This window comes from Astyanax mexicanus, chromosome 14 (assembly GCF_023375975.1).
Source record: "Astyanax mexicanus isolate ESR-SI-001 chromosome 14, AstMex3_surface, whole genome shotgun sequence".
NCBI lineage: Eukaryota > Metazoa > Chordata > Actinopteri > Characiformes > Acestrorhamphidae > Astyanax > Astyanax mexicanus.
Genome location: NC_064421.1, coordinates 33,317,212 through 33,342,226, shown reverse-complemented (window position 1 = coordinate 33,342,226; position 25,015 = coordinate 33,317,212). Strand labels below are relative to the sequence as shown.

The following is a 25,015-nucleotide window of genomic DNA, read 5'->3' as shown; positions in this document are numbered from 1 at the left end:
CACTCTTAACACACACACACACACACACACACACACACACACACACACACACACACACACACACACACACACAAACAAACAGCCCGATCACAGACACATCACCTGCCCTCAAAATGCTTTCTCAAAAGACAGCCATCCATCAATCACACCCTGACAATACCTGACACATACAGGCTGGAACACCCACAATAAATGTTCAATAAAGTTTAATAAATCTAAGAATTAGAATAGTATACAAATATACAAAACCAGCAAAATCACTTACATAAATACTATCTGAAATTAAGTGTGAATCAAATACCATTTATGTGATTATACTAACATTAAGATCCTCCATGGAAGTTTCAGATTATTGCTTCAGCAGTTCAGGCCTGCATTTTTGTGACGCTGATACCACGCTGTCTGGATTCTTGTTTATATAGCCTGCACTGATCATCTCATAGTAAGCTTAAGGTAACCGGTAGCAAAGTGCTGGTTATTTTAGCTGGTCTACTAATTATTGGTTAATTATTTGGAGAGTTATTTCATGTAATATTTAATGTCAGATTGTTGCAATTTATAATCAATTTGTAATTCAGAGCCTCATCTGTACATCTTAGCAAGGAAGTAATCCAACCTTTTGTTTCCAGTCCTGTCCACAAACATTATTATTTATTTAAAGAATTCACATCGCTTTTCTCTCTGTGTTCTGGCCTCCTGTACAGAGTTATTTTGTGTGATCAAAAACGGAGTTGTTTGAAAACGCTCTGCAGGGGAAAGGTGCTCAGAAACTCCTCAGTCAGGGTTTTCGTGTGGATGGGCAAAATGTTCTTTTAGAAAATGCTGACCTCCTGGAATAATGGTGCCTCATCCAGTACTTTTAGGATGAGTTGGGGAGTTAGGGATGAGGTGGGGTGGACTGAACATCCAACATTCTGACCACACTAATGCTTTTCTTTCATTTTTCCCATTTGTGTCCCAATTTAGCTGTATATACCCCTTCACAAAGAAGGTGAAGACTATCACACGCCTCCTCCGAAACAGGTGAAGTCAACCACCGCCCTTTTCCAATTGCTGAATAGCATCACAGTGAGCTCGGAGGAAAGTGCAGTGCGTTCTCGATACGTAAGCTCACAGACGCTTTGTGCTGATCAACATCACCCTAGGAGTGATGAGGGGAAAGAGCACCATCTACCACCATCTAATTTTAATTATTTCCTACTAGCCTTTATTGTCTGGATAATTAGTTTTTCTGGTTCTCTTAATAATATAATAATATAACAATAACATACTCGAGGTTCGCACTATAACATGTAATATTGGCACTGCTGTGCTGATCGACGGCCTGCGGAGTTATAGTTATAGCACTCCCTCTTGTGTATTACTGCTTAAGTAATTTATTGTTGGGTTATTATTGTTTTGTTGGGTTTTTATAGTAACCCAATGAATCATATTTAATTTTGCTAAATCACTTTTTAACTTTTTAGATTCCTTTATTTTGTTTGGTGTTTTGCTCGCCTGTCTGTTTACAGCACTCTGAGTTGCATTTTGTTGTATGAAAGGTGCTATTATTTTTATTATTATTATTATTATTATTATTATTATTATTATTATTATAATAGCTCTACTACACTGTTTATAAGGGGATCTGACTTATCTGTGTTCTGCAGAAGCTGGTGAAATGTTCTCACATTGTGAAATTCATGAAATTCATTAGTTTTCCTAAAGGAAACGTCTTCACGTTGCCCCAACCTTTACTAACCCATCATCACCAACACAGCACTGAACACAACAGAACGCTCGTTTTCTTCTAATAATAATTCGTAAGCGGTTTGATGGTACGTGTATAATTGCGTGCAGTGTACAAACACGAGCGGCGGCTGCGATCGTACACAGAGAGGTTCGGGGGTGGCGGGGGGGTAGCAGAGGGGGTGCATATGTGATCGATGGCCTTGCCAGTGTTGCTATGGAAACCAGGGCACAATGCTTGCTGGCTCAGGGATCTGAATGTGTGTGGAGTGTGGAAACATGGCTACAGTGACAGAAGAGCGAAACCCAGGTCATAATCCTTCCCCCTGTCTCTCTCTCAGCTTCTCCACCTGATCTTTTCATTTACACCTCTCTCTCTCTCTCTCTCTTACAGACAGGATAACTCTCTCTCTCTCTCTCTCTCTCTCTCTCTCTCTCTTTCTCTCTTACAGACAGGATATCTCTCTCTCTCTCTTACAGACAGGATCTCTCTCTCTCTCTCTTTCTCTCTTACAGACAGGATATCTCTCTCTCTCTCTTACAGACAGGATCTCTCTCTCTCTCTCTTTCTCTCTTACAGACAGGATATCTCTCTCTCTCTCTAACAGACAGGATATCTCTCTCTCTCTTTCTCTCTTACAGACAGGATATCTCTCTCTCTCTCTAACAGACAGGATCTCTCTCTCTCTCTCTCTTTCTCTCTTACAGACAGGATATCTCTCTCTCTCTCTCTCTTACAGACATGATATCTCTCTCTCTCGCTCACACAGATACAGGTCAGTGGTCAGGTAAGATGTACTAGAGGTTTTCCTTCCCATCAACCCAGTTCTATCAGTTTGTACAGTACAGTCAATGATAGCTCACACTAAAAGGTGCACTTAAAAACTTTGATTTTCCAAAGAAATCATCATTGCGCCTCATAATCTGGTGCATTTTATGTATGAATTTTACCAGTCAGGTTGTAAGGAGCAGTAAAGCCACTGAAGTACTGAAGTACAGCTTTAAAAAATGAGTTTTTTAGAAACCGAGACTGGAGCAGTATTAGCGTTAGCCGCTAACCACACTAAGCGCTAAATCTTTCGCTGTTCAGAGTTGAGTATATCAGACTGTAGTCTGCGTATTTACCGTGTTAAAACAAGCTATGTATCTTATATCACCCTGGCTTACTGGAACACTCAACCTAGTACTAGCGGTTAGCTGCTAATGCCTTGGTGAAAGTCTAAAAGAACTAAGCTAACTGTAAATAAATGGAAGCACTTTACTCACCCAAATAAAAAGCTTTCAGGTGAGAAATCTGTGTAGATTAACATCCAGTTCTTGTGTGACTTTAAAATATATATATATTTTTTAAAGAACAGTGGCGAGACCTGGTGAATTTGAAGTAAAAAAAAAACATGGCGACACCCCTGTTCCTTACTAGTGTAGCATAAAGCGCCTTAAAATCTGACCGCCTTACGTACGAAAATAACCGCAACTTTTCGACTTGGCCATTCCCTAACATTAATTGTATTCTTTTTTTTAACCATTCTTTGGTAGAATGACACGTGTGTTTTGGGTCGTTGTCTTGCTGCATGACCCACCTTCTCTTGAGATTCAGTTCATAGACAGAAAATCTGACATTTTCCTAAAAAATGGCACCCTGTCCTGGCCCAGATGCAGCAAAACAGGCAAAACCATGATACTACCTCCACCATGTTTCACTGGGATAAAGCTCTTGTGCTGTACTTCAAACGTAATGCTTTTCATTTAAAGCAAAAATATCTATTTTGGTCTAATATGTCCACAAAATATTCCAACAACCAATAGCCTCGTGGCTTGTCCACATAATTTTTTACAAACTGCAGGCGCGCAACAATGTTCTTTTTGAAAAACGGTGGCTTCCTTCTTGCAAACCTGCCATGCACACCATTGTTGTTCAGTGTTCTTCTGATGGTGGACTTGTAAACGTTAACATTAACCAATGAGAGAGAGGCCTTCAGTTGCTTAGAAGTTATCCTGGGGTCCTTTGTGACCTCACCGACTAGAACACGCCTTGCTTTTGGAGCCACACCTGTGTCCATTCTATTTAGGACACAGCATCAGACACTGCACTTTCTTTAGTAGTCAAATTTGACGAGTTGTGGTTAAGGGTACTAGGCAATATTCCTGACATCTTATTGGTGCAGACGTAGTGCGACACTGACTGCACTGTTTGTTTAACACGTGCTACTGCACGCTTTTCATATGGGTGTTTTATGAAATCTAAGGGCCCAGATTCCAGCACAATTGAATTAGCATTTGTATACGTGTGTTGTGTGCGTTTGAGAGAGTGTGAAGATGTGTCCTTCTCAGCTCAGGAATGAATGGGCCGCTTCCTTCCCCACTCTGACGTCAATAACCTGCAGTTTATTACTCTGCGCATGTGTGCATGGGAGAGATAGACGGGGTCCGGGGAGCTTCGGTGGTGTGCTGTCTATTGCAATTCCTTGTGTCGGTATCTGTGTGGGTGTGTCGGGCTAAAAACCTTTATAATAAACAATGTGTGTGTGTGTGAGTGTGTGTGTGAGTGTGTGTGTGTGCAGCGAAGTGAGGCACAGGCTATTTCTAATTCCGCTGTGCTTGTGTCTGTCTGATAAAACCCATGTTCCATATCCCTGCTGCCAGCTGACGTCACGGCAGGTTCCTCTCCCTCCATCGTTTAGCTGCTAAACATGGAGAGAACGCCACCTGAATGCAGATGCCACTCAGCGATCAATACCCTGCCATTCTAAACATCACTCACTAATTCCTCTCTTAAGGCAACGCAACAGGGAATACAGTACTTCCAGTAGCCTGGATCCAGGCAGACTGGGTTAATCTGATGTGGGAGTTCATCCATTTCTTACAGAAGCCATAAATTCCATAAAATCTCAGCCTCTGCTCTCTTTGGAGAAGCACAAGCTGAACTGCGCAGTAACACATATGGCAATGTGAACAAATAACAAGCAAGAACTTACTAACAAAGTCACAATATTTCAAATACACATGTAGCGAACTGTTAATTAACTGTATAAGAATTAAAAAAATATATAGCTGTTAAATAATGAAAGACTAGGCTACTGAAATTCAGTAACGTTAGTATAAATCTGTACTGCAGCAAAAGTGTATTATCTCAGAAACTTAGCTTTATTTGTCTCACTATCTTCATAGTTCAGATGCTTTAAAATGTTTTAAATGTATTTTTTTCCAAGCATTTTCTCTGAATTTAACTAGGCTGATTGTTCCAAACCATTCACCTGCTAAAACAAGGAAGGTGAGGACAACCACATGCCTCCTCTGATACGTGAAGTCAGCCATCACCTCTTTTCGAATTGCAGAGGAGCATCACAGCACACTCGGAGGAAAGCGCAGCTTTTGATACATCAGCTCACAGACGCTTTTTGCTGATCCACATCACCCTTTGGAGTGATGAGGGGAAAGAGAGCCATCTACCCACCCAGAAAGAGAGCAAGGAAAATTGTGCTCTCAGGGCTCTGGAAGCTGATGGCAAGCTACATGACCGGGATTCGAACCAGCGATCTCCTGATCATAGCAGAAGTGCTTTAAAGCAGATGTAAAATTAACTTTGGGTGATATTATAATATTTCTTATATATATTATATAATATATATAATAAAAAATACTTACCTTTGTTAAAAAAAAAAGCATCTGTCTGTCATTATCAGTACAATGATGGCAGAGATGGAGCTTAGCGGCACAAGATGTAAACATTGTTTTTTAATAAGCTTCTTGTGCACTTTTTAAGTTATTAAAGCTTTGTGTTAAAGTGTCGGGGCTATCTGGATTCTAGCAAGGAGGTGTGGGGCTACTTTGAGCCTGGATAGCGGTGTAAAAAATGACTTATTGGGGCAAAATATGCCCTGATACGGCAGAGTGCTGGGCAAAAAAAGCTGTAGTAGAATGGAGGTGTGCTATTTAACAAAGGTAAGTACTTTTTATCATGTTTTTTTTTTTTTTTTTTTTAAAGCTTTGTTTATTGAGTTTTTTAAAGTACCTGGCATTTACAACATAGATATATTCATAACTTGCACAGTACAAATGCACAACTATACATCAAGAATTAGTGATAAACTAATATTAATAGCAATAGGCCAAAGTATAAAGAATTACAAAAGTTAACAAATCTAAAACAAGGGTGAAAAATGAAAAGAAAGAATAAAAAAATAAAAAAATAAATAAAAATAAATAAAAGGGAGGGGGTGGATCAACTTAAGAACAATTCCTTAACAAGCAAGTGCCAAATATCTTCTGCATCCATTAACCTCATCATCCAATCATGCATCCAGTCATCAACATTATTTTATAATTATTATCATGTTTCTATAAAAATAAAAAGAACAGTTCTCATTCTGGAATTGCAGGTAGACTCAGTTGTTTTACATAAGAGAAAAAGGTGCCCCAAATTGTCCAAAATTTTCGTGTAGACCCTTTAAGTGTATGATTGATTTTCTCTAATCCTGCACACTTTAAGACTGTTTCAATCCAGAGAGTATGAGAGGGGGGTACAGAGGACTTCCATCTAAGCAAGATCAATCTTCTTGCCAACAAAGTGGTGAAGGCAATCAGATCTTTGTTTGATTTAGTCAACTGTAGAATGGATGGTGGGACCCCAAATAATGCAATAACAGGGTCTGGATTAATCAATGTATCAGTTACCACTGTTAGTGTACTAAATATTTCTGTCCAAAAATCTGTAAGAGCCGGGCAGCTCCAAAACATGTGCACATGATTAGCAGGAGATTGGCCACATCGTTCACAGTTAGGATTTATGTTCTCATAGATTTTAGATAATCTTTCTTTGGTCCAATAAGCCCTGTGAATAAGTTTAAACTGAGAAAGGCCATGACGTGCACAAATGGAGGAAGTATGAACCCTTCTAAGTATTTTCTCCCATAATTCATCAGTTATTTCGATCCCCAACTCTTCTTCCCACAAAGATTTAATTGTGTTTAATGGACTATTTTGTACTGCACCAATTTGTTTATAAATGATTGCTAAAGATCCCTGTAGTGTAGCAAGAGGGGTTAAAAAAGTGTCGAATGGTGTTTCACCAGGCAGAGAGGGAAATTGAGAAGATATGCTACGTATATAGCTTCGGATCTGTAAAAACCTAAAGAAGTTATGTCTAGGTAGCCCATATGTTACAGACAATTGTTCAAATGAAGAAAAAATATTGTCGGTATAGAGATCTTTAAGTTGCTTAATACCCAAATTAGACCATACTCCAAAAGTATTATCATCAATAGAGGGAGGGAAAGCTGGGTTGGAAGCCACTGGAGCGCAAAATGAAATTGTCTGAAAACCAAAATGTCGTCTGAACTGGTTCCAGATTTTAAGTGTTGTTTTAACACATATATTTTTTGTGAGAGAAGAGTATGGACCAGTAATAGAGGAATGGGCAAGGGCAGATAAGGATGCCGGCCTTGATGAAATTGCTTCCATCTCCAACCAAATTGGGGATGGAGATGTCTGGTCAGCCTGCAGCCAATATTGAATGATCCTAAGATGAGCAGCCCAGTAGTAGGCTCTGAAGTCTGGTAGAGCTAGGCCTCCATCTAATTTTGGTCTCTGCAAGAGTTGTTTACGTATCTTAGGAGTTTTTTTATCCCATATGAAGGACAAAACTAATCCATCAATTTTCCTAAAAAAGCTATTAGGGAGAACAATAGGGAGGCATTGAAAAAAGTAAAGGAATTTAGGGAGAATGTTCATTTTAATAGAATTAACTCTGCCCACCAAAGAGAGCTGTAGCAGGGACCACCGCTCCAGATCATTTGCAACCCGAGCTAGAAGAGGAGCAAAGTTGGCCTGAAATAAATCTTCAATTCTACTGGTAACTTGCACACCAAGGTAGACAAAGCTCTTATTTGCTATTTTAAAGGGTAGGTCACATAAAAGTGGGTCATTTACCGCCACATTAAGTGGCATCAATTCACTCTTACTGAAGTTTAATTTATATCCAGACATATGGCCAAAGGATTTAAAGATGGAAAGAGCCACCGGAATAGAAACAGAGAGATTGGACAGAAATAAAAGAAGATCATCTGCAAACAGAGACAGTTTATGTTCATATCCGTATCTAAGTATACCTTTAACGGAGGGGTTGGATCGAAGTGCTATGGCCAGTGGTTCTATAGCAAGCGTAAATAATAAAGGACTTATCGGACAACCCTGGCGTGTTGATCGCTGTAAGGAAAAATAACTTGATTGGGTACTGTTGGTTCGAACAGATGCTACAGGAGATGAATACAAAATTTGTATCCAAGTAATAAATTTAGAGCCAAAGCCAAATTTGTGTAAAGTATAAAATAAATATTCCCACTCAACCCGATCAAACGCTTTCTCAGCATCTAGGGACAGGATGGCCTCAGAAGTGCTGGCAGCCGATGGATTATACACAATATTAAATAGTCTGCGAAGATTAAAGAATGAATGTCTGTTTTTAATGAATCCCGTTTGGTCAGGTGATATAATTGAGGGGAGTACTGTTTCCAGACGTAATGCCAAAATTTTTGCTAAAATTTTATAGTCCACATTTAACAAGCTAATTGGGCGGTATGATGCACAATCCAAGGGGTCTTTGTTTTTTTTGAGAATTAGACATATAGTTGCCTGGGTAAGAGTCTGTGGGAGAGTACCCTTTTCAAAGGCTTCGTTGTACATTTCAAGTAAGATAGGGGCTAATTTAGGAAACATTTTTTTATAAAATTCGACCCCATACCCATCAGGCCCTGGGCTTTTCCCGGATTGAAGGGAGTTCACGGCCTTAGATATTTCTTCCATAGTGATTGGTTGCTCTAATATTTCAGCCATATCTTGATTAACCAATGGCACATCAAGAGAGTGGAAAAAATCATCCATCTCTGATTCATCTACCTTGCATTCTGAAGTATATAAAGACTGGTAAAACCTTTTAAATTGATTATTGATCTCTTTAGGGTTTGTTGTCGTCCCAGACTGTGTGCGAATTTTAATGATCTGTTGCAACACCGTCCGTTGGCGCAATTTATGGGCTAATAATTTCCCAGTTTTTTCTCCTTGTTCATAGTATGAGCTTCTCGATTGAACCAATAATTCAGTAATTTGGTCTGTCAGTATCGTATCGAATTCTGCTTGTAAAATGAGGCGCTGTTTATACATTTCTGGAGAGGGTGTGCAAGCGTATATTTCATCTAATTGGGATATACACTGTGTTAACTCAGATAATCTAGCCTTTTTGAGTTTATTAATGTATGCATTATATGAAATAATTTCACCTCTTATATATGCTTTTAAACTTTCCCAGAGGGTAGAAGCAGAAATGTTTGGAGTCCTATTGACACTTAAGAAGAAGTCAATTTGATCTGAAACAAAGGCAACAAAACTTTCCTTACTGAGCAACTGTGTATTTAATCGCCATGTAAATCGAGGCTTTTCAATTTTATAAAAGGCCACTTCCATAGTAACTGGAGCATGATCTGATATAACAATCGGGTTGTATGAGCATGAATATATTGAGTGGAGTAGTCGGTCATCTACTAAAAAATAATCTATACGCGTATATGTGTGGTGGACTGATGAAAAAAAAGAATATGCCTTCCCAGATGGATGAGCTCTTCTCCAGGGATCAGAGATAGCAAATTCAGTCATGAAGGTTTGGATAACCTTAGCTGAAGATGAAGTAGAGGTGAGCTTAGAAGAGGATCGATCTAAGAGTGGATCCAGCCAACAATTAAAATCTCCGCCTAGTATTAACCTGTGAGAAGTCAGATCTGGTAACTTGGAAAAAACTGACTTGAAAAAATCCCCGTTATCCCAATTTGGTGCGTAAATATTAACAAGTAAAACCTTTATAGTTGACAATTTTCCACTAACAATCACAAATCTTCCGTTGGGGTCAGCAATCATATCAGAACATGTAAAAGGTACTGATTTATGAAGCAAGATAGCCACCCCTCTGGCCTTGCTGTTAAATGAGGAATGAAAAACCTGCCCTACCCATTTAGCTCTTAAACATAGATGTTGTGACAGCTTGAGATGTGTCTCTTGGAGGAAAGCAACATGGGCATTCAATTGGTGAAGGTGGTGAAGCACTTTGTTACGTTTAACTGGGTTGTTAATCCCCCTGCAATTCCATGTGAGAAAGTTGAACCCATTACCTCTGACTGGGTGTGCTACTCTAGGCTGAGCCATGTGTTAAGAAATTAGTAATATATAAGGAACAAGGCACAGTAGAAATGTATCACATAGATGGCGTTGACCCACACAAATTAAAAAACTATAACCAGCATCAAAAAACACACTAAACTTGAGAACAAATAAGAAAACAGAACCCCCTTTCCCCAAACCCACCCCTAGCCAGGTGTCCCCCCAATTGAGACACCAAACAAACCCAATATGAAGAAAAATACTGAAGCAAGACATGACAGTTCTTGCTTTATGCTACCTGAGGCTGTGGCCACTGATCCTGAGTAAACCAGATATGCAAAGGTCTGACCACAGTTAAATCTAAAGACTATTACAGTCATTACTAGAAGAAGAAAAGTCTGTTACATGGGTTAACTAAGGACACTGCAATTGTATAAGCACCCACACCTTGGCAATAGAAATAATAAATCATGACAATAAAGGCCACATATGGAAAGTGTCTCCTTACAAAGCAGGATAAAGCCAATAATAAAACCCAACCAATTGAGTTGTCACTGCCATAAAAAGGGGGTGGGTGTTTAACCTGAATCCAGTACCTCCACACAAAAATTGGCAAACAACAGCGTCCAAATTAAGAAAGATGGAAAAAGAACTATACACGCTTATTTATTTACTATGGCAAGGAGCCATACTCACCAACCCAGACTGGGATAACAAGTGGGAAAATAAGTTTTTCTATAGTCCGTGTGTCAAAGTTCACCCACAAATCAGCTTGGAGACTAAACCGTACACAGAGTCTCCCATCCCAATTCACACAGCATCTTGCGGTTCAACAGCTGACTTCACACTTTTCTTAATAAATTCGGCCGCAGAAGACGCATCCTCGAATCTGTACGTGGAGCCGTCCGGCATGGTCAGTCTCAAAACCGCAGGATAAATAAGGCCGAACCTCACGCCCGGGCACGCATGCAGCTGGCGCTTCACGCCTCCAAAGCTGGCCCGTTTCTTAGCCACAGCCGCGGTGTAATCTGCAAAGATCGAAACTTTCCGCCCTTTGTAAAGAAGGGGAGCTGCATTCCCTGATTTCTTCAAGATATTATTGCGGACATGGAAGAAGTGCACCCGAATAACGAACGGTCGCGGAGGTTCTCCATCCTGAGGCCGACTCCGCAGAGTGCGATGGGCTCGATCTAGCAATGGTTTCTCCTCCAGACCGAGCAACTCCTGAAGCAACTCCGCCACAAATTCCGTCGGTCTTGGTCCCTCCACCCCCTCCGGTACACCCAGGAGACGAATATTATTTCTCCGCATTCTGCTTTCCAAGTCTTCGCATTTGTTATCCAGGTAAGCCACCTTAGCATTTAAAGTGTGAACGCTCGCCTCAAGTTCGCTAATGCGAGTGCTGTGATCCGTAGCGCTACGTTCTAGCTCCGATAGGGTCTCCCCGTGTGTAGCGATCATATTCTGGATGTTCTCAATGGACTTTTTGAACTCCTGCTTTACTGAAGACATCTCCGCCTTGAGACTGGTGGATACAGAGTCCATTTTGTTGAATATATCGGACTTAAGAGTGTCCACCATAGCGTGTAGCAGCTCCGCCGTCAGTGTTGCCGTTGGTACCTCTTTAGCCGCCGCGTCCGCTAGTGGGGGTGAATCAGGAGAGGCTGCTGGCTTGTTGCGGCCTGCTCGTGCCGATTCCGTTTTGGGTCGAGTAGACGCCATTATTGGTAAAAACTGCCCAAACTGAGTCTAGGTTGTTTCAGTAACTCTTTAGATTTCTAGCCGAACAAGAAAAAAGCAATTGCATACGTTTAAATATATAAATTCGGCCACTACCTCAGGAGCGATAGGGAGACGCGTCCTACATCCTGGCCTTCCAACAGCGCCCCCCCCTTATCATGTTTTACTACAACAAAAGCCTTTGCATTGCGCAACATAGAAATGATTTCTGAGGTGATTGTCTGTCTGCATGGACAGTTCAAGCCAGATGCCGCTGGTCCCGATCAATTATTACCACCCAGTGACTGTCCACTCTTCTATGATTCTATGAATTGCTGGTAGGTTGTCTTACATGAGCACACCATCCAGTGTTCAAACTCACTTACAAGATAACACCTTACAACTTAAACAAGTTAAGGGTTTTCCCAATCCGTCCCACACCACAATCAATTTACACTCTGCTATTCCAAAACTTTTGGATGTCAGTGTAACTCAGTCAGTTGTACACGAGAACGATGTACGAGAATGATGGATCCAGCCTGAGCGTCTCTGAAATAAACACCTGGATCTGCAATATTTTGCGCCACTTTCTCAGGGAAGGAAAACTCTTCTCGACATCAGATGGTAGTGATTGTTCTGCTCCCGGTCTCTGACAGCCCGTTTGCGCGGCAGCAGCGAGTCGGTAATGTTCGGGTTATGAGCAGAACGCTAAAAATACTCCTCACGGTACCTTTAATTCTTCTTATTAGGCCCGTGAGCCCTGCTGTCTTCGCCAGCCCACGATGGCACCGGAGTTTAGCTATTCCGGACCGAGGCTCGGGTTGGCATGGCAACGGTGAGAGCACTAGATCTAATGTGCCCTCTGGATGGCACAAAGATAATATATCACTCTTATTACTGTCCTCCTACGTTGGCACGGATCCGACGTGCCAGGCGGCTTCGCAATCCACTCCTGATGGTGCGCCCTGATGCAGACAGTGAGGAATCCTTATTAGCCGCACGTCCTCAGGAGATGGCACTGAGGAAGAGCGCCCGTGTCGGGGAGCGCCTACTGGGGAAGGTGGCAGGGAAGGATATGGCGGGTGATTAACGAGCGACAGCGGGGGCAAATGCTTAGCTCTTCAGGGCCAGTCTCACGGCCCATGTCTTCGCAAGGCTAATGAGAGATCGTTAGGGAGCGATGATTGGGGAGAAAAAATAAAAAACACATTTTTGATAAAGTGCATGCATGCTCACTCACACACACCACTGTAACTGTATTAACACCACCTGTGTGCTCCACAAACTGCTAATTTCTCCTCAGAAAGGGTGCCAGACACAATAAACCAGACAAGCATCTATAAGAACGTTTTTTACATGGTTTAAATCGTTCGTATTTCTTTAAAACAAACATACAGAAATAATACAGTATGTAAGCAAAATAGAGCAAAGAACAAGGGCTGCACCTAGTACTAGTATGGCTTGTAGAGCCAGATTAATCCATTAATCTACCTACAAATTCCTCACTGCTTTTCTAGTTGCAGACAAGACTGTTTCTCACTTCCATCGAAGTTTTCTTGTAAAAAAGATAGGACTAGTTGTATCTCTAGTTGTAACAAATGCTCATTCATTTTCTATATTAATCTACTAACTGTGAGTCGATTAATCCATTAATTGACCAATATAACCAAATAAAACTGGCTATTCATCTGGTTTTGTCAGAATGTGTAATTTTGCTAAAATGTGGCTTGCCTTGTAAAAAGGAAGTATACCTAAGATCATTAAAAGCATGTTCAAATTAGATAAAGAATACTAAAAGTATATTTTCAATTTAATATACTTTATAAAACTACACATGAGGTATACTTTTCTGTATCTCTGTATTTCCATAAAATGTACTGTAAGCAACATGCTTTAAATTAAATGTGGTTTTGATAGAAAATATATGTAGTGGCATTAAATACGGCCTAAAGTGCAGTTTAAGATTTTTTTTTTTTTTTTTTTTTTTACAATATAACTCAAGTGTTTTAAAAAGGTTGTTTAAAAACACATACGTAACTCTACTTAAGTTTGCAAAAGCACAACCTAATGCTTTATGTTGTATTTAAATATAACTTAATTACAATTTAAATATACTTAAGGTGCCATAAGTTGTTCCAAAAACTTACATTTAGTACGTATTTAGGTGCATATTAATTTTAATAAAGTTACTGTGAAACATATGTACTTCTCCATGTTAAGTATACTTTTAACTTATATATTTAAATGCATACTTTTTTATATATTTTTTTATATACAAGGGTTGTTCTAATGACTGCTGCAACAAACTGTAATTCTATTATCAATTACTTTCGATTAACTAATTAAACAAACTAAATGATCTAGATGGATTTTTGGCTGTAGAAACGAATAACAGCCATTCTCATTGTTTTTAAACAATAAACTTCTATTAAGACTAGTGCCTTCTTCTGCACCATAATATCATTTCTGTTCCCAATAAATCAACTAACTTTTAGTCAATTAATTGAATAATGTATGTTTCAGGTTGCAGACACAGCTGCGTTCTCACCGTTAAAGTGAAGTGGTATCTCCACCTAAACTTCTGCTAACTTCTCTACTTCTGAGTAGAGTTATCTTCTGCTGCAGGTATAAATCATTTTTTTAAATCAATAAACTATTAGATTAAATAATTAACCAACATTAAAAAGCTCTGCTCTTTGTTACTTTATCATTTAAACATTTGACTTTGATTTCCTTTCTTCTTTTACTGTTTAACCAAATAAAAGCTATATCTTCTCCAACAATTTCTATAAAGTACTGCATCCAAGCCAATTCCAGCAAAAAGAAAAGGTAGTCAGTATCACAGAAAATCCTGAATTATCAGCAGTTACTAAAGGCTCCAATATCTGTATCATACGCTGGGAAAAGTATGGATTTCTCTTTCTCCAAGGAAAATCGATACTGACTAATCATTGCAGTGCCATAAAACACTTGTCAATTAAAAATTCATACACACGTACACATACACGCACACAAACACTCAGAATCCCACAGAGCCTTAAGAACCCCAAGCTGTGAACACTTGATTCATATCTCGTTGGCCAATAACTCAATATGGCACCTACTCACTCACTAACATGCTGATCTCGATTTCCCCTGCTCTCCTACCTCGTCTCACTACAGTTCACTATTTTTTCCTCTCTCTGGAAGCACTCTTTCTTTCTAGAGGTGAGGGATGGTTATCTGATAGTGTGGGTTGTGTCAAGGACATGAGGAATAAATAGGAGAAAGAATGGAGAGGAAGGAGGAACGGCAGAAACTAAGACACATTATATATATATATATATATATATATATATATATATATATATATATATATATATATATATATATATAATTATTCTTCGAACTATAAGATGCAATGGATTATAAGGCACTATCAATGAATGCCATACATAAGGCACACCAGATTATCAGGCGCATTAAGTGACACTAGTAAGGATGTCTACATCGAAGTAAGCAAGGGTGCCGTCAGGTTTCCCTTCAAATGGGGAAAAGCCTAAATAAACAAAACTGTAGTTCGAGTGTGCATCGAGTGGTCCAGCGGTCTAAAGCGCTGCCACTATGAGCAGGATGTCGCAGGTTTGAACCCCCACTCATGCAACTTTGCCATCAAGCTGCCGGCGCTCAGAGGAAGCACAATTGACCCTGCTCCCTCTGGGTTGGTACATGGCGCTCTCTCCCAACATCACTCCTAGGGTGATATCTGCAGCACAGGGCGTCTGTGAGCTGATGTATCGGAACCGAGCCGCTTCGCTTTCCTCCGAGCGTTCTGGCTGCTTGGCTCAAAAAGAAGAGGTGGCTGGCTTCACATGTATTGGAGGAAGCATGTGTTAGTTTTCACCCTCCTGGTGTGTTCGGGCATCACTAGTGATAGGGGGAGTCCTAATGAGTGGGTTGGGTAATTGGCCGTGTAAATTGGGGAGAAAATGGGAAAAATAGGAATAAAAATATTTTAAAAAATCCACATAGATTTCTCTCCTGAAAACGGCTTATTTGGGCGAACAGAACGCTTCAGTTAACTTAAAGTAAGCTCAGATTTCTAATATTTTTTCTAAAGCCCTATCAAACGACCTCTGAGAAAATTACAGGCTAAATTACCTGCTGTTTTTAGCTGAACTCTGTGGTCCTTTGGTAATTTTAGTCCCATCCGGATTCACATTTCTGAGTTTCATCACTTTGTTATTAATTAAAAAACTATTTGTCCACTGCTATGCACCGTAAATACATTTTGGGCGCGCGTTTCCAGAAAGACCCATGTAAACACAACAGTGAGTGGAAATGGAGGAGCTACTGATCGCGATGTCATGTGACCGAGAAAGCAAAAAAAAAAAAAAAAAAAAAAAAAAAAAAAAAAAAAAAAAAACCTCAATGCTCCTCCTGTTTTTTCAATTGAAGTCCGAATGAGTTTTATCACTGAGTAGAAGTGTGAAATATTTTTCACAGATGTCCCCCCGAGAAACTAATCCCGTCTGGATAGGGCTTAAGGGTGAGTTTTCAGTGCAGTTTCTCCAGCATTAAGGCTGGGAGCAGCATCGCTAGCTGGACGTAAATGCTGTCCAGCCTGATAGTGCTAGACTAAGGAAGCCTGAGTGTTCCAGTAACCCAGGGTTTCTAGCTAGCATTTTGTCCAACATAGCTTGTTTAAACAAGGCAAACATGCAGACAGTCCAATATATTTGCTTCTATACGACGAAAAAGCTAGCGTTTCTCTTAGCAGCTAATGCTGCTGCACCCAGCCTTAGTATAACGCTGTACTACTGCTCCTTAAAACCTGATTTTTTGGCAAAATTAAAGGATTTTACGTGTGCCTTATAGTCCAAAGAAATACGGTTTAATTCTGATCTCAGAAAAAACAAACAGGACAGAGACAGAACTGGTCCATCTGTAAATGAATGGTCCAGAAGGAATCTAAAGCAGCAACCCACAAACACCAAGCACTTACTGGCTGACTGACCACATTTAGTTAGTATGCATTTGTTAGCTGCTGCTGTTGTGTGTGTGTACGTATGCATGTGTGTGTGTGTGTACCTCTTTAAAGCATGGAGAGGGGTTGCGGATCTGCTCCAGCATGGCCCATTTGACCGTTGCTTGCCGGATGTTTCCGTCGTACTCCCTGGAGCTCTGGGTGCCACTGGGCGTGCCGCGTGAACGCTCGTAACCCGGCTCATTAAAGTACGGCTCGGCCACCAGGATCAGCGACTGCACCGACACCAGCACCTACACACACACACATACACATAAGACAGATTATGTAAATGTCAGTGTATTACAAAACAGACAAAGAGAATACCTGTGTTTACCATGGAAAAGGAACCAGCAAACCGTAACACTTTATTCACCAGCTCAAGCTTTCCAACTACACAGATATATGTATTATCCTGTATCTTGGAGCCTGTTAGGGGTGGGACAATATATGGATATTGCGATATATCGTTCCATTTCAATAGTTTCAATACTTTTATTGAAACATAAGTTCATTAAACTCCCTGCGACTCGCCCCTTCAGTTTGCCTTGCTAAAGGTAATTCAATTCAATTCAATTCAATTTTATTTATATAGTGCTTTTTACAACAAATGTAGTCACAAAGCACATTAACACAGATACGGTTCAAGGAGTATCTTATCCTCTTTCAGAATTGTCTGAAACCACTGAACTGACTTTAGACTTGATATAAAACACACTGGATCAACACCAGCAGATGACATGTCTCATGATTCACACCTCAAACAGATTCCTCCAAAATCTAGTCCCATGATTTACAAATAAAATGCTAAATTTACTGATGGTCAGTGATGGTTTGAAGAGACATGTCATCTGCTGCTGTTGATCCACTGTGTTTTATTATCAAGTACAAAGTCAGTGCAGTGTTTTCCCACAAAATCTTACAGCACTTCATGCTTCCCTCTGCTGACAACTTTTATGGAGATGCGGATTTCATTTTCCAGCAGGACACACTGCCAAAAGCACCAATTGGTCTTATATAATATTTTTATTGTCTGAGACATCTATGAGTTTCACATGTGGAACCTAATTAAAAGTAACATTGAAAAGTAATTTAGTTATTAACAGAACGTTGCAAAACCAATGGCAATTATACACACAGCTATGGGGAAAAAAATAAAAATAAAAGACCACTTAATTTTTTTTTAACTGCTTGATTTTTTGCACCAGAAGTGGCATAAATTTATCCAAAAGCAGTGTGTAAGACTGGTGGAGGAGAACATGCCAAGATGTTGATGAAAACTGTGATTAAATACCAGGGTTATTCCACCAAATACCGACTTTTGAATATGAACTTGATTTCTTCGCATTTCTTCATTTTACTCAAATATATACCTATAAATTGCAAAATCGGACAAACTGGTTTCGATTTTTTTTGTCCAGAGCTATATATAAGGCCGCATGTAGCAATTACAAACGTCATTATTAGCAATACTGTAGGTCCAGACTGGCCTGTACTTGTCAGTTTGGTTCTGTTAAACATAAGTGTGTCTTGATTTTAATGATGAGTGTCGATTGTAGAGAGGAAAAAAAAATCTACTCAATTAATAAACGTGGAACATTCTGTTTCCTGTCATCCACCAACTATCTTAATGTACCCCGGAAAACAGCCATGCAAGTCAATCTGGAGTCCCTTCTCTCATAAATTCACTGGTTTTGGTTGGGCTCCGTCAAGGTTAATTCAATTCCTGAGATAAATTGATTACTTACAACAACAGAAGAAAAAAAAACACTGGCTTTAAAACGTATTGGGGATTCCAGTGACGCTTCCAAACCAAATTCAATGAACAAAGACTGTAAGTCCACCCAAAGTTTGCACAGTCGAAACTCCCCCGCGGAGCAGGATAAGCCCGGCGGCTGCTGAACACACAAGCGCAGCGCTAAACGATGGCATTGTTTGAATTGGAGATCAGTTCCTCTGCTTCTATGACCTTATGGCCATGTCCTGTCCCGTCCAGTGGCAGATTTCCATGTATCGATTAGGCTGGCTGGACACTAACTGGAGCAGTAATCAATGAAGACATCTCTATGAACTGCTGGCAGAAGTACAGGACAAAGCCCACGGGGAGTGGCAGGAGGATAGTAGAACACATGTATACAAATCAATACTGCAAAGAGAGAGAAGGGGATGGGAGGGTATTGGGGGGGTGATCATTGGGTGCTGAGTGTGTGTAGGGCTCTGCACAGTACCGAGTGTGTATGAGCTGTGTGTTAATGCTAGGCATTTGATTTATTGAAAAAAATATTATTTAATTGAGAAAGTAACATCACAATATCCAACAATAACCTCCGGGATATAATCAAGAGGAAAATGGATGATCACAACAAGCCATCAAACCAAGCTGAACTGCTTGAATTTTTGCACCAGGAGTGGCATAAAGTTATCCAAAAGCAGTGTGTAAGACTGGTGGAGGAGAACATGCCAGGATGCATGAAAACTGATTAATAACCATGGTTATTCCACTAAATATTGATTTCTGAACTTGTTTTTTTTTTTGCATTATTTAAGGTCTGAAAGCTCTGCATCTTTTTTGTTATTTCAGCCATTTCTCACTTTTCGCAAATAAATGCTCTAAATGACAATATTTTATTTGTAATTTGGAAGAAATGTTGTCCGTAGTTTATAGAATAAAACAACAATGTTCATTTTACTCAAACATATACATATAAACAGCAAAATTAAAGAAACTGATTCAGACACTGAATATTGGGCAAGTAAAATTTGGCAAAACAGCAATTGCAAAAAAAAAAAAAAAAAAAAAAAAATGTAATAGCGCTGCACATTGCAGGGATTGTGGAAATGAGCCAACACGGAGCCACCAAACAGCATTTTTAAGTTGATTTTAATGCTTTACTTGCACAAATTAAATTAAATACAGAGTTCAGCATCACATTTAAACACATTTTATCAGCGTACACAAGCTGTACAGGGCTAGAATAGTTATGTTAGCTGAGTGACTGCCTTTTTCTGCGTAAATTTCACTCATGTTTCTTGAGTAGCACTCCTGAGGTAGCTTTATTATTAGGATAGCAGCTTTTCGTGAATTTCTAAATTTCTAATTCTAAACTAAATTCATGACCAGCACTGCTGTGGTTTTTAAATGCTTGGTCGGTGTTCAGTTAATATTTTATATATAAAGTACCAGTCAAAAGTTTGGACACTTGCGTCTTAAGAAGAACAAGCGATATTAAGCACATTTAATCACAGAATATCGTTATGATTAAACTAATTAAACTTTTTAATCGATTGACACCACTACATTTATCGTAACAATAACAGGGTACATGAACAACAGCTACAATACATTCAGCCACAATGACATGGGATGAGCTAAGATGAGACACATAGAACAGAGAAACCCACCTGTAAAAAGCTGGAGGTCTGTGGATTCCACTTCTCCTCCGGGCGTCCGTGCCATGTGTTCAGAATACTTAAACACACCTGAGAAGCACAGAGATCAGAAGAGTGAGTAAGTGACAGCCCCCTTTTTACCCACATGATATGGAAACATCTGTGAAAAAGAGCCATTTTATTATTAATATTGATTATAGTGCAGTAAATATGAAATGAAAGCTTATGCTGTACTAATTAGCAGCACGGAAGAAGCCTTCCTAATACATCACACACTATTACTTCCCTCCCCTTCCTGCTGGTCACAGGGATTGAACTAGCAACCAGCCAGGGCTCTAACTATAAAACATTTTTTACCGTTATAGAATTATTTTTATTATATGATAAATTGCTACAGAGTGAGGAAGAGGAAGAGGCAGTATGCTAAAGGCCTTTAGATCCACGGACACGGGCCAGCCAGAAGAGCCTGCCATCAAAACTAAATGTTAGCTTTTAAACGTCAGCTTCTAAACTTTAGCTTTTAAACGTCAGCTTTTAAACGTCAGCTTTTAAACAATGTTTATATAGGCTGAAAACAGAGCTGTGTTGCACTTTCATACTCCTCACTCATAAACTATACTAACCTGCTCTTAAACACTTTTTTGTGCCTTGTTTTTTACTATTCAAATGATTTATTTATTTATTATTAAATTATTAAAATTGTAGCCTATCCAGTTTTCCTTTTATTCTGAATTTATTTAATTTCTTCTTAATTAAATCTAAAATGTTTACTTTTTCTAGTCCCTTTACCATAGATTTTTAATGAATTGTTTATAAATACTTGATTTTAGTTTTAATTTTTTCTTCTTTTTTTTTTTTAATCCTTTTAAGTTGTAAATGCTCGGCTGCACTGAAAATAAGAGTTACCTTCAATGTATTTTCGAGTGAAAATAAAGATTGATCGATTGATTGATTTATTAATAAATATAAATGTATTAGCAGGGAAGTTAAAAGGTATCTATCTAAATAGCATTCACTGTTAGTAAGAAAATGAATAAAACAACCCCAAAAAAGGACTAAGAGCTACAAAATAGTAAATAGCAAATTTGGTAATTCAGTGATTCATGAATATTGGCTAAAAAATAGGTCAAAAATGTATATATTATAAGTGTAAGAGTGTTGGCTCCACTTCTGTGTTTAGTCAATGAGTTGCCTACAGTATTAGCCTGTGTGTGCGCCCTAAGCAGCAGAGTGTGTTGATACTTCTGCATGCATCTACATCCCTCTGTAGAACTTCATTGGTAGAATCCGGAGAGCCCTGACATTTAAAACGAGACATTTAGAACTTTAGAACTGCAGAAGAAGTTTATTAAAAGCTGCTGTTTACATCCCATAGTGTAGGTAAATCTCTTAAGTCACAATAAGTCAATTGTTGAGCACGAACAGTAAAACATTTTGAGCAATTTTTATGTAATTTGTTGTTGGTTCTTTGCTATTTTCAGCAAAAAAATTTATGCATTTTGCTTATCTGCTAAACTGTCCTACCTATTCATTTGTGCTTGACTGATGACTTACATTTTTTAATAATTTTATTTCAATTTTTTTTACATTTTCTCCCCAATTTAGCACAGCCAATTACCCAGCCCACTCATTAGGATTCCCCCCATCACTAGTGATGCCCCAACACACCAGGACAGTGAAGACTGACACATGCTTCCTCCGATACATGTGAAGTCAGCCACCGCTTCTTTTCGAGCTGCTGCTGATGCAGCACTGCTGAGTAGCAACACAGTGTGCTCGGAGGAAAGCGCAGCGGCTCTGTAACGATACATCAGCTCACAGACGCCCTGTGCTGCGGACATCACACTTTAGTGATGTGGGGAGACAGCGCCATCTACCCACCTGGAGGGAGCAGGGCCAATTTTGCTCCCTCTGAGCACCGACAGCTTGATGGCATGAGCTGGGGTTCAAACCTGCGACCTCCCGCTCATAGTGGCAGCGCTTTAGACCGCTGGACCACTTGTTGCCCCGTGACTTACATTTAAGACGGCAGCACCCGGAGATTTATCTGCGATATGTGATGTAAACAGTGCCTTTAAATAAACTTTTTGTGCATTTTTAAAGTTCGGAGCTACTTTGAGCCTGGGTAACGGTGGAAAACTGATTTATCTGCAGTGGCAAAATATGCCCCATCTCACTCATTCTAAAAGCCTGTTTGTACTGTTAAGTACTTTCATCACGTTTTAATACACCCAAAGTCCATTTCACACCGGAGTTCACCTTTAACTCCTGTGTAAGACTGAAAGTGTAAAGGCTAAGCAGGCGAGTCCAGGCTCACCTTGCCATCGTTGTAGAGGTTGGGGTTGAAGCGGACGCTGTGGCCGCCGGTGGTCTCCAGGTTGACTAGAGGAGGAGAGTTGGGGTAGTCCTGCGGGAAATAAACGTCAAACTCGAAGCAGCCGTTGGCGTAGGGCGTGTCTGCTGGCCCTGTTATCAACACCTGAGAAAGAGACAGAGAGAGAAAGAGAGAGAGAGAGAGAGAGAGAGAGAGAGAGAAAGAAATATTGTTACAGATTTACCAGAATATGTATCTGAGTGGAGAATCCTCCTACAAACAGCAAAGGCAGTTATAATCATCAGGGACTGAACCTGCAATCTACCATCAATCAAACCAATGATTACAACACTGAACACAGAATCTGACCTGTAGCAAACACATCCTCTATAGCTGCTGAATGTGTGTATGAGTGCAGTTATTCTGATGCTCCTCTGTGCTGATAACAGGGGGAGGGGTGTTACTGTACCCAAACACAGGTATTCAAGCTGATCCGCTGCCCGTTGTGTCTCAGAGATTCTGGGCATTAACCCCAGCATGTGCCCATCTGCTGAGAGCAGCTGTTTGTGTGTGTGTGTGCGCGTGTGTGTGTGTGTTTGTGTGTGTGTGTGTTTGTGTGTGTGTGCATTTGGCACAATGTCCCAACAGAGGCCAACACTTACACTCCTACAGCCTCAAGACAAGGTAGAGCAGAGAGAACAACCAACCAAAGGGCGGGAAAATAAAGAGAGAGAGAGAGAATGAGTGAGAGAGTAGCGATGGGAGAACAGAAACAGAAATTTAGAGAAAAAGAGGGAAAGAAAAGCAAGATGTTTTTACATTTAGAGAAAAAAGAGAGAGAGAGAAAGATAGACCGAGTGGAAGACGAGACAGAGTGAGAAGCAGTGTGAGGCAGAGAAAAGAAAGTGAAAGAAAGAGTGAGAATGACACAGAAAGAGAGAGAGAGAGAAACAGTGAAATATAACAATGAGAAATAGTAAGAAAGAGGGAGAGAGAGAAAGAGTGAGACAGAAACAGAAAGGGTAAGAAAGAAGCATTGTCAAAAAGAGAAAGAGGGAGAGAGAAAGAAGAAGAGAAACAAAGAGAAGGACATGAAAAACAAAGCAGAGTGAAGGGAAGAGAGCAGGAGGGAGAACAAGAGTGTGAGGCAGAGAGAGATCGGCAGAGCAAGAAAGGCAGCATGAAAAAAAGTGCAAGAAAAAGTGAGAATGAGACAAATGGAGACAGAGAGAGAAACAGTGACTAGAAATAAAGAGAAAGGGAGAAAACGTGAGAAAAAGGCAGAAAGTAAAATAGAGATAAAGGGTGAGAGAAAAAGTGAGAATGAGAGAAAGAAAGAAAGAAAGAAAGAAAGTGAAAGATAGTAAAACAGTAAAAATAGACTATGAGAAATAGAGAGAAAGGGGAAGAGAGAAATAGAGCAAGAGAGAAAAGGAGGAAGAAAGAAAGAAGGAGAGAAACAAAAAAAGGATATGAAAAAAACAAAGCATTAGGGAAAGAGAAATTAAGCAAACCAAGAGACAGAGTGAGAAACGTAGTGAGAAAAAAGAAAAAGTTAGAGAGAGTGAACGGCAGAGCAAGAAAGGCAGTGTGGGGAAAAAAAAGTGTAAGAAAGAGTGAGAGTGATAGAGTGAAAGAAGAAGAATGAGATAAACAGATAGAAAATGTGAAGGAACAGTGAGATATGGAGAGAAAGAGTGAGGGAGAGAGAGAGCAAAAGAGAGAAAGAGTGAGAAAGTGACATAAAAAGCGAGAAAGAGTGAGAATGAGCGAGAGAGAGAGAGAGAGAGAGAGAGAGAGAGAGAGAGAGGGGAGGTGATAGGAAGGCTGTAATGGAATCCAGTGATGCTCTTGGCTGCAGGCACCCTGACTGCACTCAGGCGGTAACACTGTTATGACACGAACATTCAAACCCAAACACTTCTTACCCCTGCACACACACACACACACACACACACACACACGCGCGCGCGCACGCACGTGCACAAGCACACTATGATTTCAACCTTTTAACTTTTTACATTTTACAAGTTAGATCAGTAAAGATTTTCAACTTAAATATTTTTTTTAATCAAGATCCGATACCTTTCATTTTTGGAGCAGTGTATTACAAAATAATTAGTGACTTTCAATTCACTGAGTATTTAATGTAGAGTACCTGTCAAAAGTTTCGAAACACCTTCTCTTGGAATGTTTTTCATTTTTATTTCTTTATTTAACTGATTTTAAACACGAAGAAAAGAAGCAAGATTTAGAGAAAAGGAGGGAGAGGAAGCAAGAGAGATTTAGATAAAGAAAAAGAGCAAAAAAAGAGAACATTAGACAGGGAAAAAAAGCACAAATATAGTAACAAAGAAACAATGAGAGAAAAAGAGAAGGAGAGAAACAAAGAGAAGGACATGAAAGACAAAGCACTGATGAAAGAGAAAGAAGAGAGTGGAAATGAGACCAAGAGACAGAGTGAGAAACAGTGAGGAAAAGGAAGAGTGTAAGTCAGAGAGAGAAAGGCAGAGTGTGAAAAAGTGCAAGAAAGAGTGAGAATGAGAGAATGAGAGAGAGAGAGAAACAGTGAAAAGGGAATGAGAAATACAAAGAGGGAGAGAGAGCGAGAATGAGAGAAAAACAGAGAGAAACAGTGAAGAGACATTGAGAAATAGAGAGAAATGGAGAGAGAAAGAGTGAGACATAAAGAGTAAAAGAGAAACAGTGAAGAG

The 25,015-nt window shown here is 39.7% G+C and overlaps 1 protein-coding gene across 19 annotated transcripts in view; it reads right to left on the bottom strand.

Moving 5' to 3' along the window:
* birc6 (baculoviral IAP repeat containing 6) overlaps positions 1–25,015 on the bottom strand; it is a 231,106-nt gene that overhangs the window by 17,414 nt on the left and 188,677 nt on the right. For all 19 annotated transcript variants that reach the window (XM_022672703.2, XM_022672707.2, XM_022672695.2 and 16 more), the window contains exons 71-73: positions 22,305–22,466; positions 20,000–20,077; positions 16,663–16,851 (exon numbers count right to left, since the gene is read on the bottom strand). In XM_022672703.2, coding sequence (XP_022528424.2) covers positions 16,663–16,851; positions 20,000–20,077; positions 22,305–22,466 — 429 coding nt within the window. The remainder of the gene's footprint in view (positions 1–16,662; positions 16,852–19,999; positions 20,078–22,304; positions 22,467–25,015) is intronic.